Source organism: Pygocentrus nattereri, chromosome 27 (assembly GCF_015220715.1).
Source record: "Pygocentrus nattereri isolate fPygNat1 chromosome 27, fPygNat1.pri, whole genome shotgun sequence".
In the NCBI taxonomy this organism is placed as follows: domain Eukaryota; kingdom Metazoa; phylum Chordata; class Actinopteri; order Characiformes; family Serrasalmidae; genus Pygocentrus; species Pygocentrus nattereri.
The window spans coordinates 25,696,312-25,710,797 of record NC_051237.1 but is presented as its reverse complement, the minus strand read 5'-3'; the positions used below and the strand labels follow the sequence as shown (position 1 = coordinate 25,710,797).

The following is a 14,486-nucleotide window of genomic DNA, read 5'->3' as shown; positions in this document are numbered from 1 at the left end:
GCGGGCCTTTTTTTCTTCCCTCCGCACGCGGGGCAGAGCGCGAGCTGCTGTGAGCGAGGAGCGGAGCGGAACGGAGCACGCGGAGCGACGAACACCCAGCCGAGCAAACCAGCGGAGAAGCGGAGAAGCGGCCGCGAGCAGAGAGCGGAGAAAGGGCGGGAGATTCCCCGAGTGTGCTTTAGTGTCTGATCCGCAGCGCGTTAGTGCCGCTCGTTAATCCGGGATGGAGCTGATAACGATCCTCGAGAAAACCGTCTCTCCAGGTGCCGCTTCAACTCACAGCCTCTCGAGTCCCCTCCGGGCTGCTCCGCGGCGCCACGTTCGCCGAAATCCCGCAGAAATCGGGGCGAAATTCCCCGCCCGGGCGGCTGACAGCCGGTCTTCGGGCTCGGCTCCGCTAGCAAGGCGGCTAATGCTGCCGCTAATGCTAATGCTAATAAGCTGAGGCCCGGCTCAAGTCCGTTTCCCGTTCGCCAGCTTCTCGTTCAGAATTCCGCCGTTCAACCTTAAACGGCGCGGCGGTTGCACACCGGTACGCCGGGCGCCGGAATACCAGCTGCTCCGTTTAAGGTGGAACGGGGAAATTCGAGCGAGAAGCTGGCGAGAGCGCTGTGAGTAGGCTCGGGGCGGATGTGCTAACTTGGCTCCGCTAGCTCGTACGCAGAGCGGGTTGGGGTTGAACTTGTTGGGTAAAATAACCACATAACTCGGGATTAATAACCTGTTTAAGTCGGGAAACTTTACATCTAGGCTGACTCGGTCGCGGTTACTCGCGGTAGCTGGCGTTAACTGTGAGGTCGCGAACGCCGGCCCGTTAGCATGTTAGCCCGCTATGCTAGGCTAACCAGCCTAGCGCGGGTTTTTTGCTTGTTAGCCTGCAGGTTTGGGTTTATGTTGCAGCCGTGAGGCGCCGTGGCGGCTCGGTGGCCTCGGGAAAAATGTCCAGATGGTCGTTGGCGCTTCCTGGGCGCTGTTTTTGTGGTGCAGGGCGATTTAACGTTTATCAGGGAAGTTGTGTCGCCAGCCGGTGGGCTAACGTGCTAAAGCTAGCGGCTAGCCGGCTAATTAAAAGTTTATGGGCGCCCATTCGCGCCGGTTTTAGCCTCTAAAGGAGGATCATCGGCCCGGTTCGATCGTCCGACCCGGTATCTCCTTCATGGAGACCTCTGTGTGTGTGTGCGCGTGTTTTAACCGCTGTGTTTTGTGTTGGGATGTGTTGGAGGCGCGGTTGTACCGGGTGTGTTAACGTTAGCGGATACCGGGGCAGATTGAGCTCATAGCCGGCGGGAGGGAGGGAGGGGGGGGGCGGAGGAGAGGGAGGGGGTACAATGGGTTACAATGAGATCTAGACTCTTTAAAAAAAAAAAATCTTTAGTAAAGGGAGTGGTTCTCTTTAGAACTGAGTTCTACACTCTTTAAAGGTTTGGTTCAGTGGTTCTGTAGGACAGGGAGCGGTTCTGTTTGGAGCCGGGAGTTTTATATAGAACCATCTGAGTGCTTAACTTAAATGGGTCCTTGCATGGTGAAACGGTTCTTAGGGTTCATGGAGAATGTGTTTGTGTATGGTTCTGCACCAAAAACCGGGCTTCTGTTGTTGCGATGTCGAGCTATAAAAATAGTGTATATATATTCTGTATTGTAACTCACTCATCAGTCTCAGGAGCTGTTTTACCGTGTAAAGAACCGTTCTCCTCACTAAAGAACCCCTGAGGAACTGTCTTTTTATGAATGTAGATGGCAAAAATATGACTATGCATGACGGTGCGATGCTTTTTTGATTTTGGGGTCAGTTGGCACAGAGAAAAAGAAGCCGATGGTGCTACAAACGCCACCAAATGCAGATTTTTATTAAATATTTGCCGTACTTTGTTGCACTAAATCAAGTTAAATGAGGCTGATGTTGCTCTCTGTATAATGAAACTTGCCCTTGCTCAGTGTCTACAAGTGCTAACAACATACACGATCAGTTCAGAAAAGCATGTTGTATTATATTCTGGCGTAATTCATCACAATAACATAAATATTGCGATATTTTCCAACTCTGTATTTAATTTTTTAAAATTATATGACTAAGAACACTGTAGCTGGTCAGCCTGGTGAAGTTCAGACTGCAGATTTGGTTTAAAGTGTCTTCTGTCTCATTTCCTACAGATCGAAATGAGCTGGAGGCTGCGCAGAAGTTTTTGGAGCAGGCGGCGATCGAGAACTTGGTAAGTTTCTGATGTTGATGAGAAGGTAAAGAGGGTATTTTTGGCCACAGCGTGTGGAAAGCAGCCTCCACACTGTTGCTCCTGAATGGAGCCTCGTCGTTAGCAGACCGCTGGGCCCCTGTTAACACCCATATCACTGTGATTGCTAATCCCCTGAATTTAACCTCGGATCCTGCTGCAGATGCCTGTGTGCGGTCGATGTCTGCGGTGATCCATTAAACCGGTCAGACTGGAAGCTTTATTGTTCAACATCGTATAAAATATCAGATTTTTCTCTTCTGAATGCCAAGTCTGTTGTTTTCTGGCCTTTGAATTTGTTGCCAGGTGGATTGTTATGCATTTTTACGGTTCAGACGCTTGCTCAGTGGGTTGATTTGAAAGAGGAATGATCTATTAAAGCCTTTACATTATTAACATCATTACTTTTGTGGTGACAGTGGTGCTCACCCCTGCCAAGGTGGTCCGCACTGACCGGTGTCTGAGCTTGGTTAATTTAATTAGATGCTGTTTAGCTGCTGCACGTCATTCCACACCATTGTTATCATTTAAGACCTCATTCTGGTGATTATCAAAGTTTAGCCAATGAAACAGCATCTGATGCCAGGTGGACCAGCGTGGCCAAGATGACCAACACAGACACAAGTAGCCATCTAGCCCTTGAGCTTTGTGGTCAGAGGCACCGGACATTAGGCAGTATTGACCCATGTTAAACTATCATAACAGTAGCTGCAACATCGTAGTGAGCATAAACAGTACATAACATAAACAGTAAACATTTTTCAGGGTGTGTTGCCTGTGAAATAACTTCTGTCAGCAGTAATTCAGCTCTCGTTCTTCTCCCCTGCAGCCCACGTTCTTGGTGGAGCTCTCCAAGGTGTTGGCCAATCCTGCTAACACCCAGGTAGCCCGAGTCGCTGCTGGCCTGCAGGTGAAAAACTCCCTCACATCCAAGGACCCTGACGTGAAAGCGCAGTACCAGCAGAGATGGCTGGCCATCGACGGCAACGCCCGCAGGGAGATCAAAAACTATGTAAGGAGCCTCTTCCTGCGGCGTTTTAAATGTGGACGACGTCATTTCTTGCTTCTGTTCCAATGTGTGGCGTTGTGAAGAGGAACTGTCGTACAGATAGACAGTACAGAGTACATAAGGGTCCTGCGGGGGTCTGTTTGATTCTTTTCTTTGCACAGCATTCGAGGTATTTCGATTGCTCCCAGGTCTGAATGTGCACGGTAAGCATGGTATATAATAAAGGGTAAAGCAGGAGGTTCGCTTACTATGCAAGTTACAGTAATGACATTAAAAATGTGGCGGTGATCATAAACTACTGAGAGTTGAGTGGACAGTGCTGTAATTCAGGAATGTCGTATTGCAGTTCCTGGTGACGTTTTTTTCATTTCAGTTTTGCTAAGGCGAAACAGAGAAAAGCCACAGCAGTGTCGTGATTAAAGTGATAAACTATAAATACAATGACTTCCATTCTGTTTCAATCACTGCACTGCAAGCCCAGCTACATGGGACTTATGCTCCAAGTTGGTTAGTGAGCCGACGGTATCCAGAGAATGCTCAGAAAAGGATATTATGATAAATTATCAGATAAAATTGCCTCATTACTCACCAATACAGTATACAATGTGTACAAATTGAAACGTAATAGCTCTGAGAGTATCCAGTGAGTAAACTAAACACACTGGTTCATTCTATATATTTATGTATTCCTTGCATCAATATTGCATAAATGAAAGGCTGAGAATGTGCTTTACGTTAATGTTTGTTAATGTAAGTTGTGCCCGTTTGATGTCCTCTGTACAGTTGCTGTATGTTCATGTCTCTGATCTGTTTCCTGTCTATAGCGTGCCGTGGGATGGGCAGTATGGCAGATAATATAATGTGCTGTTGTGTATATTTTCAATTTCCCAAGATATACATCCTGATATTTAGTTTTAAGGTTCGATTTATCAAAATCTGCGGCACTAAATCTACTTAAACGGGGCTATTTATGCTTCTTTTATTTGTTTCTTTTAAAATGTGGTAAGAGTCAAAAGGCAGATGTGAAATGGATCAGAAGTGCAGTTGAAGATGCTGAGCCTGTCTGGTAATGGATCGAGATGTTAAACGTTGCAGGATTCCTTTTAATGTAGGTAAATTCTCTCCAGCTCACCTTTTTCTCTCCGCTTTGCTCTGCAGGTGCTGCAGACTCTGGGCACAGAGACGTACAGGCCCAGCTCGGCCTCGCAGTGTGTGGCGGGCATCGCGTGTGCCGAGATTCCAGTCAGGCAGTGGCCGGAGCTCATTCCCCAGCTGGTCGCCAACGTCACTGACCCCAGCAGCACGGAGCACATGAAGGAGTCCACGCTGGAGGCCATCGGATACATTTGCCAGGACATTGTAAGTGCCCCCCCCCCCCTGCTTTTTTAAAGCCCGAAATCGCTTAATCATGCTGCTCTTCTGAAATACAGGAATTTTTATGACCACCTCAGGCATTAGCCGATAATCACCGGGGGTCGTGTCGCAGGAATATCCTACCTCTTATCTTTTTTTTGGTCAAATATAATTTTATTTGTAGAGTTCCTTTTATATCAAGCATAGTCACAAAGCAGCTTTACAGAAAATCTGGGTTTGAGCCCCGAGTAAAACTCCCTCAGAGGACGAACCACTAAGAGGATCCATGGCTCAAAAGGGGAGCCCATCCTTTTCTGGTCAACACGAGACGCCGAACACAAAGAGCGGTTTGAACATAGGATAAGATTTTGCAGTTAATATAAAGTAATAAAAGTATAGAAACGGAGGGGGCAGCCTGTCATTGGAGAGAAGTGTTTCAATGTTAACTGAGGGCTTAGAGGCTGATCAGAGCAACACTGAGAATCACTCACTGCTACCAGTGAAAACCAGTGGCTGCTGTTAAGTGTATTCATGGTTTTTGACTGAAGACACTGACCGCTGTTAGCAGCTTATCATGATGATCTGAGATGCCTGAGAAGCTCAGTGACGTGAGAAGCAGCATCTGTGGTGAGTTTGAGTCTGCGTAGCCCCAGAAACACCAGGTCATCATGACACACTAACTTTAGGATAACCCCGTAATCTTCCATTTGTCTGTTCAGGCAGCTGTGACAGTCAGAATAACTAGTCAACTATAACTAGCCTATGATGCTACATAAGTTTATATTGCGTACTAGTCAGTTTGCCAGCTGGTTTTAATTTCTGCATTTTAAGTCCCGGACATGTTTTCCCAGTTACCTTTCATGTATGTGTTAAATTTGCTGAAAACCAGCCTGTATATCACACTGATGGCAGGGAGATGCTACAGAGCGGAGTGTGTGCTTGGGAAATGGAGACTGAAACTGCGACGCGGTGATGCCTATTAAACAGCAGGGGGCGCTCTCACAGTATTCATAACAAAGTTTCACACTTTAGTTTCACTAAATTTTCAATGTGTTCACTTCTCAGATGGGCGCGTTTCGTGCTTGGTTGTCGACTTCAGCTGAATTATTTACCATTTCCTAACTTGAGAACATTCTGTATGATAAACTATAATTACTAATGTAATAAGATTCTTTAATATAAGTTTGTGAAATTTTATCTTGACCCATCAGATCTTAACATAAGACTAAAGAGATGAGGTTTCTGTAATGAGACTAGATACGGCTGATTGTGATGCACTGCGTTCACAAGATAGTGGTGACTGTCAAATGCCCCTCTTGTGGTTGATTACGTGGTGTAGTTTTAGTTGAACTTTAAAAGAAGGTCTAGGGTGGGGCCCAAGTCACGTCAGTGTGGAGGAGAAACTAAGTAACTACCGTCAAGTCAAAGTTTATTTGTGTAGCGCTTACAAGTTGCCACAAATCAGCTTTACAGAAAAATCCATGTCTAAGCCCCCATGAATGGCAAGGGGAAAGCTCCCTAAGAGCGAGACTCCAAAAGGGGAACCACTCATCCTCTGATTGACACCAGATACCAAGCGACGTTAGGATAAAATATTAAAATACAAAACGGGGGGAGAACAAGTGGAGCGATGGTTCTTATCCAGAGCTGCACAGCCCAGCTCTAAAGACCCAGTAGAACCAGAATGTTTGTTTAAATCACACACATTTTTTTTCCTTTTAAAATTGCTGGTATTAAAAAAAAAACCAACTTTCACGTTTGAGGTTCTTGCTTACACGATTTCGTCATCTTGAATAATTAACACTGATCTCTCTCTGCCTGCAGACTCCCCTACAGTCGTTTACCCTTAGAAGGTTTGATATTGAAAGTTCCTGATGCTCAGTTTGTCATTAGTGAGGTCAAAAAGGGGACAAATGGATGACTGTAATCTGTTGTCTGCTAATACAGGCTATTAAGTAAATTTACTCCCATCTTCACGACATCTTTAGCCTGTCGTAAGGCGAGTGAATTCATTTTAATGAGCAACTACAGGAATGTTTTCTTTTCTCATTACAGCACTCAGCACTGGCCGTTAATGCACTCTGCAGGGTGTTTATACTGCAGAGGGACGCTGCAGACTACAGTGGCAGTGCTTTTCTTTTGGAAATGAAAAGAACGATCAGCACTTTCACCAGCAGTTGTCTGCTGTGCTTCGCTGAAGTTATCTGATCTAAGCTCAGGAGTTAACAGCTGAAGTGTTTGAGAATAAGCAGTGTGGCGTTGGAGCTGTAGTGATGGAGGAATTGCTGGCTGCTGTTCTTGTTTGATGGTTTGGGTCCGTCATTTTATCGTTCAGCAGGCATCAAAAGAACGTTGTAATTCCCGGTTGTTTAAAAAGTGTCTGAAAATGGGAATTTGGTGGCATGTAACAAATTATCTGTGCACACTGTGCTTAAACAAATTGCTACACCTACGTTGTGTTTTGACAACTGACAAGCATTTTTATAAGGGTTTATTGCGAGCAATGTCAGTTTGATTTTCAGCAATGAAATGACAACCAAGTAAAGCTGCTTTTAGAGCGGAGTTGGAACATGCCTTTATCGATGTTGGTGTTCAGCCAAATTCCACCAATTTTTCATATTTTCTAACAGTGTTTGAGCTGTAAACACAGATTCAGAGGGTTTGGTGTGAAACGGTTCAGACGTCTTTACAGTGGTGGTGATGGGAACCAGACGTCGCCATGGCTACAACACAGATACAGACACTTTATTTACCATCCAGAACCACCAGAGAACCTACACGAGTCTTCTGAGCTCATATGGAATGTTGATGATGGAAAACAGTGGAAATTCTGGAATAATGAGTTTTCTTTGGGGACTATTTTGCCGCACAGCGCCCTGCATGTCTCCCTCCACCATGAATGGAGTTGAAGTTCTCTAAACTCTCATAAAACACCGTCTGTCATCAGGCAGTGAATTCAGAACCAGTATATGAGTATGAGCACTAATGTATTGCTTTACAAAAGCGCCTCTCCAGTGTCGATTGACTAGCTGCTGTGTTAGTAACTCCAGGTAAGTACGGAGAAGCGTTCAGCAATTGCTGGTTCTAGTTGACTGTGTTCCAGTGATTTGTTGCACTGAGTCGTATGTTTAAGCAGAGATGTATAACTAAACTGAGTTGGACTGAAAGCCTTCCAGGACTGGGCCCATGCTTCTCATAACTGCAAAACCTTTACTGCAGGAGTGCTAAGCCCTGGTCCTGGAGCTCTACCAACCTGGAGTTGATCCAACCCACCTGGCTTTATTATTCAGATGTCCCTGAAGGCCTTCATTACCTGAGTTAGGTGTGATGGACCTGGAGAGCTCCAACCATAGTCCAGGATTGGCTCCCTGCTTTATCTGGTGCATTTGTCATGCACCAAAGGCTTGATGTCACCTCTGCCACAGTAGCGCTCAGGTTTCTGACGACCTCTACCTGAGATTTAATCCAGTGTGTTTCTTGTTTATTTTCTCTCAGGACCCAGAGCAGCTCCAGGACAGCGCCAATCAGATCCTCACTGCAATCATCCAGGGCATGAGGAAAGAGGAACCCAGCAACAACGTTAAACTTGCCGCCACCAACGCACTTCTCAACTCCCTGGAGTTCACCAAAGCCAACTTTGACAAGGAGGTACTCCTTCTTTGGTTTTATATCCACAAAGCTCCACTTCTAGAGGTCTGCAATTTTCTAATTATCAGCTGCAATTAATTGTAGTTAACTGAGCTGCTGATGGGCCTGATGGCCATCTAGTGCCATACTTACCGGTGACTACAATATCCAGGGCTAGAAGCTGGCTTCAAGTTCCAGATTTGAAGATCTGTACATGTATTGAAGATGCATATCGCATATTTTTGCAAGTGTACAACGAATATAAGCAAAGTAGTTTGCTGCTGTCTAAGTGTCCGCAGCTAACAGGTCATCTTAAAATTATTTTATTGTTTAAAGTCAAATCAGGAGGTTTTTGTCATTCCATCTATGCACAAGTGGAGCGAAATTGCGTTCCTCCAATACCAACACGGTGCAACATGGAACAAAATAGACGGTACAAAGTGCAACGTCAAACGTGTGTGCAAAAAAAAATGTAACCTAGAAACAGAACAATAAATGCGATAATTAAAACAGACGTTAGACACAGTAAACAGACCGGATAGTGCAGCACTCATTTCTGAGCTTCGGGTAGTGAGAATAAGGTGCAAAGATTGTTTAACATGCTGTGATCTGAGTTTATGCAGTCAGATAACATACATGAGCACAGCAGTTACTGAGGTAGTACTTAAAGTGGAGCATCAGAAGAGGAGTGTGTGAGTGTAGAGCAGAGGTCACTAATAGGCTGACCACACTCTTGAGTCCAGGCCCAGACGCTGTCCTATGCAGACCTGGACCTATAACCGATAAACTACGGAGAACTTTTCTAGTCTTTATGGTAGCTTTGTTCAGTCCCTGTGAATTTAAAAACCTGAGATTGATGGCACGGATGCTCTGGTACCTTCTGCCAGACGACAGCAGTGAAAAAAGTCTGAGTGAGAGATGGATGGGATCGTCCACAATGCCAGTGGATGCAACATGTGGTGTAGATGTCCGTGATAGAGGGTTGAGAGACCCTGATGATCTTCTCAGCTGTTCTCACTATTCACTGTAGGGTTTTGCAGTCGGAGGCGGCGCAATTCTCAAACCAGGCGATGATGCAGCTGCTCATAATGTTCTCCACAGCACGTATAGTGTTGTTTTTACTTGTTATTGTGGGAGGTGTACCAACGCACCTGCACGAGACAAATTTAAGCAAAGTTTAGTCTCCTAAGGTGATCATACATTCATACAGCTGAATCCAGTCGCACAGTACGAGAGGCAAGGACAGGCACTGATTAATGGTCTGATTATCAGTGTCAGAGGCACCTAATGTGGGTAACACTGTATTTGGATGGTGCTCGGTAGATGCTTTGCAATTGCTCAGTATATCTTTGAGGAAGCTAAATATCCATTAAATGCAACTTGAACGTCAAGTTCAGTGTGAAAGTTTATTAAATCTGTCTCTAACCTGAAACCTAACCTCATGGCAAAACCTACATCTACTCCTAACCCTAACCTTAATGTTGATGATCAACTGAACATCACCTGAAAGTTTGTTAATGATGTAAGTATCTGTAGGGGACCATCCAAATAAAGTGTAACCCTAGTGTGTGTGTGTGGTTGGTTTCCTCGGGTCTAATATACCAGCCTGAAAGGCTTGATGGTTGAGTTGAATCATCAGGTACGTATATGAAACTGGAAAACACTCAACGTCTCTGTATTCTGATCGTTTTGTCTGTTTTCTCCCTCCCCAGACGGAAAGACACTTCATCATGCAGGTTGTTTGCGAAGCCACACAATGCCCCGACACCAGGGTGAGTGACGCTGACTCCGATTACACCCAAAAAATTGGACGTGTTATGTTTTGAAAAGTGTAGTAACTTGATGGATTCTCCTCCCTCACCAGGTTAGAGTGGCTGCGTTACAGAACCTGGTGAAGATCATGTCCTTATATTATCAATACATGGAGACGTATATGGGGCCGGCACTCTTTGCGGTAAGTGTCCAGCTAGATGGAGCTTGTTAGGCTTTAAAGCGCCCACGTCGTGGAACTTTCTCAGTTTGTAGAGCAGGTGAAGTAAAAAATATCATTTTTGGAAATTAATCTGAAAACGGCTGGCTTTGGATTTGTGATGCCACAATAACCAACGCGTGTGCACATCCAGCCTCCAGCCTTTGACTGCCTTTTCATGCTGAGGAAGGAGTGTTTCAGGTTGGGCTGCTTTTTGAATAAGGCACAACACAGAAAAGCCAATCAGAACAGCTCATTTTCAAATCAGCCTTAAAAGCACAGTATCAAACAGTCTGGGGTGAAGTTAGGAAATGGTCATGTAAACTCTGTTGTAACATTTTGTACATAAAACCACAAAGAAAAAGGGACCCAAGGGGGGGGGAAAGTTCAAATGTAGCATATTGGTGCTTTAAATGTCTTGGGTATTATGGCTTTGATGTACACTGTCAAGGGAATGCACCGCTGCTCTGAGCATTTGCTGTTTATAACAGTCTGCTGTCTTCTGGCTGTGTGTTTAGATTACAATAGAAGCCATGAAGAGCGATATTGATGAAGTTGCCTTACAAGGAATCGAGTTCTGGTCCAACGTATGTGATGAGGAAATGGATTTGGCCATCGAGGCCACAGAGGTAAGTGCCCCGAGCGCTCTGCTCTCACTGTTCCCACTGTGAACATCATTAAGGAGAAACGGTTAATTCTGGCCACATGAGCTGATTGGTTGAGAAGTGTTGTAGCTGTGCTGTTGTTTCACCATAACAGCATGTTTTTTCACAAACACTATCACTCCACTGAGACGCCGTTGCTAAGCAACGACTCCAACAGCTATAGGAGACTCTCGAGCCATCTGAACGTTTTTACTTTGCCACAAACAGAAAACGGACACTGTTAAGGTCACGTTTGACTGACGGTCGATTTGGTCCGACTCTGAAGACGAGACAACACTAAATTCCCAAACTGTCGTCACCACTGAGCAGCTTTTCAGTAGGCAGCTGTGACAGAAGAACAGCTGAACAACCTGGAATCAGCCAGAAATGAACCCAACACCATTCGCCAAACTAAACGGGCTGTAAGAAGCTTTACAGACCGGCTGGAACAAAACAACATTAATACTGATTTATCAAAAATTGACACAACTGAGCTAAGGACATTGACATTGTGGCAGTTTTGTGGCTCAGTTCGTACTTCAGAAGGCGAGGCTTACAGCAGACGGAGCAGCAAATGAGGCGTTTGTTACTCTGACGTAGCAGCAAGCTGCTTGTTAAGGAACTATAACGGCCAACACAGGAGAGCAAAGAAAACAGCGCTTTTAGTTGCCGTTTCTCATTTATGGCAACTCAGATTATTTGTGAGGTTTTGACACTTTGCAGACTTCTTTAATAGCTTAACTCTTTTTCTGCTTTCTCTTTTTGAAGACATATTTTGGTGCATCTCTACTAAATCATTCAGTAGTAACTTCAAATTCTGTTTTTAAATAGGCTCGCATTTACACTGGCTTTGTTCTGCCTATAGATGACTCAAATTGTCTGTGCTAGACTGACTGGGATGAGATGAATTTAAAAATAATAAAAGGGCAAATATTTACCCTCACAGATGTTAGTACTCACATTCAAACGTAATGCTAATACATTAAGTTACATTGTCAGCTAGAGAATTTTAGGGCATAAATATGTAGTTTACTTCATTAAAATTATCTGGGTGTCTTAATTGCCCCATGCTTGTTTTAAGGGTCAAAGAAGTTGAGTAAAGGGTCGTTTTGGGCCCCGATTGTATCTCTGTGATACACCTGCTATTGGAGCCAAGTTCTGGTGTCATTACGACCCTCATTCTGACTCTCATTCTTCTCCCCTCTTAGGCATCAGAACAAGGACGACCCCCAGAGCACACCAGCAAGTTCTATGCTAAAGGAGCTCTGCAGTACCTGGTGCCCATCCTCACACAGACGCTCACCAAACAGGTGCTCCTCTGAAACACCACCTCACTTCATACCGTACCACACACTTCATATGCGGGAGTATGTATTTAATCAGTTAAGCAGAAAGGTTCACATGGTTTGAATTGGGGCTGTCAGACTATTAGATTAATAATGGAATGATCTATAGATATTCAGATCTAATCAGGCCAGGCTATAAAAATGGACTTCAGTGAACAAAATAGCATATGAAGCCTTTTTTTTCCTCTCCAGTCTTTTCTTATAGCAAATAAATGAGTGTGATATTTATAATGCAGTACACAATATACTGAAAATTAAAAGTGGAAGCAAGAAAAAAGAATTTAAATACAGTAAATAAGAAATCAGTAGCACTTTTATCAGTATTATCCAGATTCCTTTATTGATCCCAGGGGGAAATTGCAGTTGTTACAGTTGCAGCCATTTATGTAAAAATAAACACTTTACTAATAATTTAAAACAATATAGAGAAATTTACAGTATGTACACCAGATTTAAGTACTTAAGAATATAGTAAGGTGGCGGTGATTGTGATAGTAATATGAAACATCAGGTATAAAGCAGTTACAATTATTTAAATGATTTAAATGAAGTTAGTGATTTAAGTGGTATCAATGTTGATACCAAAGGTGACGCACCCCAAACATTTTTTAAATTTTTTTTATTTAAATGAGCTAATCTTTCAAGGGGGAGGATATTTTATATTGTTTTATACCACAGAGTTCCTAGAACTAAGACTAAGGTATCAAAAGGTGCAGATATATGTAGCATACAGAGCATTTAAAAAAAAAAAACAATTATTGTAACCGGGTGCATCAGCTAGGAAGCTATTAAAGACTTAAACCCTATAAAAATTAAGCGCTGTGGGCTGGACTCCCAGACCCAGGTTATGCTAAAGCCTGTACTAAATGGGGATTTTAATAGTGAAACACCATTGGTATTGCAGTTTAGCCTATGACTAGGCTTAGTCCATAAATGTGTCCATCAGACTCTGTTCCTTACTTTAAGAGAGCAGTAGGAGATTTGAGCTAGTCCAGGTAATCACTGCTGATTCTTCCATTAGGTAAACTTCAGTGTAATGACACCTTTAGCTCAGTAAAGGGATCTGATCATCTTTCAGCAGTTGTGTTTCTAGACAGAATGGTGCACTGTATCCTGAGGCTGTGAAGGAATCAAATACGTACACCCAGCCGTCTCGTACGTTCTGCAGGTGTTGATTAAAAAGCCGTAAATTCAATGACTTTTTCCTCAGATGGTTATCTGGGTTCATCTCGAGTCGGCAGCTTCTCAGGGGTGTGACTGGAAGAGCGAACTCTTTCACTTTCAGTTCAGAACAGGGCTTTCAGGACTTTAGGTGGCCTTTAAAGGCACTAGGGGGCATGAAGGTTAATGTAGTCATTCTGAGGAAAATAAAGAGGGCAGAGCAGTTCAGAATTAAGGTTTACTCTAGGAATACACACTGGGAATCTACCTGACTGGAATCTCCAGGCTTTAGCCAGTGTGGGCAATCGGCTGAGTAATTACGTTGGATCTGCTGCAATTTTGAGATGGAAAAGATGCCGTTGCATGATTATACGTGACTCATTGTACTAAATAGCCAGTCACATCATCTGATGCACTTTGTTAATAACGTTATTGACCTTTTAATGAGACAAAACGGCAGCTTACCTTCTTAAACGAAAAATCAGTAACATGAAATATTGTGGGGTGTTTTTTGTTTATTGTGCTAGAAGTATTGCCTTTAAGCAAATTTAATAATTAATTTGTGTAAAGGCTTGTACTGGTCATTGATCCTTGTAGTGCTTCCTTGATTTGCCCCACTTCAGAATTTGCTCTCCGATGGTCACGCTGCGTTCTCGAGCCTAGTTTTCTTTTGTGTGAACAGGACGAGAATGATGACGACGATGACTGGAACCCCTGTAAGGCGGCTGGTGTGTGTTTGATGCTGTTGGCTACCTGCTGCGAGGATGACGTGGTGCCACACGTTCTGCCCTTCATCAAAGAGAACATCAAGCACCTGGACTGGCGTTACCGTGACGCCTCAGTCATGGCCTTTGGATCCATCTTAGAAGGACCTGAGCTCAATCAACTCAAACCCCTTGTTATCCAGGTGAGTGATAACCAGATAACCAAACTTACTTCAGGAAAAGACTATTTTGCTCTTCTCATTTTAGATTTTATTCCTTTTTTTTATTGAACTTTTCAAATACCACACTTTTTTTTTAAAGACCGTTAACCTATTCGTGGTTTGACCCATCTCTAGAAACAGAGGCTGAAGCCCAGCTGCCACTGGACTCTTAAATACAGTTCTAGTGAAGCTTTTATTCTACAGCAAACTGGAGCTCCAGTTCC

The 14,486-nt window shown here is 43.9% G+C and overlaps 1 protein-coding gene across 1 annotated transcript in view; it reads left to right on the top strand.

Annotated features, from left to right (window-relative positions):
* Positions 1 to 14,486, top strand: part of kpnb1 (karyopherin (importin) beta 1) — a 31,515-nt gene continuing 17,029 nt past the window's right edge. Inside the window, exons 1-10 of the mRNA XM_037535473.1 lie at positions 1 to 263; positions 2,152 to 2,210; positions 3,058 to 3,240; positions 4,396 to 4,596; positions 8,086 to 8,238; positions 9,930 to 9,989; positions 10,082 to 10,171; positions 10,705 to 10,815; positions 12,039 to 12,140; positions 14,020 to 14,244. Coding sequence (XP_037391370.1) covers positions 224 to 263; positions 2,152 to 2,210; positions 3,058 to 3,240; positions 4,396 to 4,596; positions 8,086 to 8,238; positions 9,930 to 9,989; positions 10,082 to 10,171; positions 10,705 to 10,815; positions 12,039 to 12,140; positions 14,020 to 14,244 — 1,224 coding nt within the window. The 5' untranslated portion in view covers positions 1 to 223. The remainder of the gene's footprint in view (positions 264 to 2,151; positions 2,211 to 3,057; positions 3,241 to 4,395; positions 4,597 to 8,085; positions 8,239 to 9,929; positions 9,990 to 10,081; positions 10,172 to 10,704; positions 10,816 to 12,038; positions 12,141 to 14,019; positions 14,245 to 14,486) is intronic.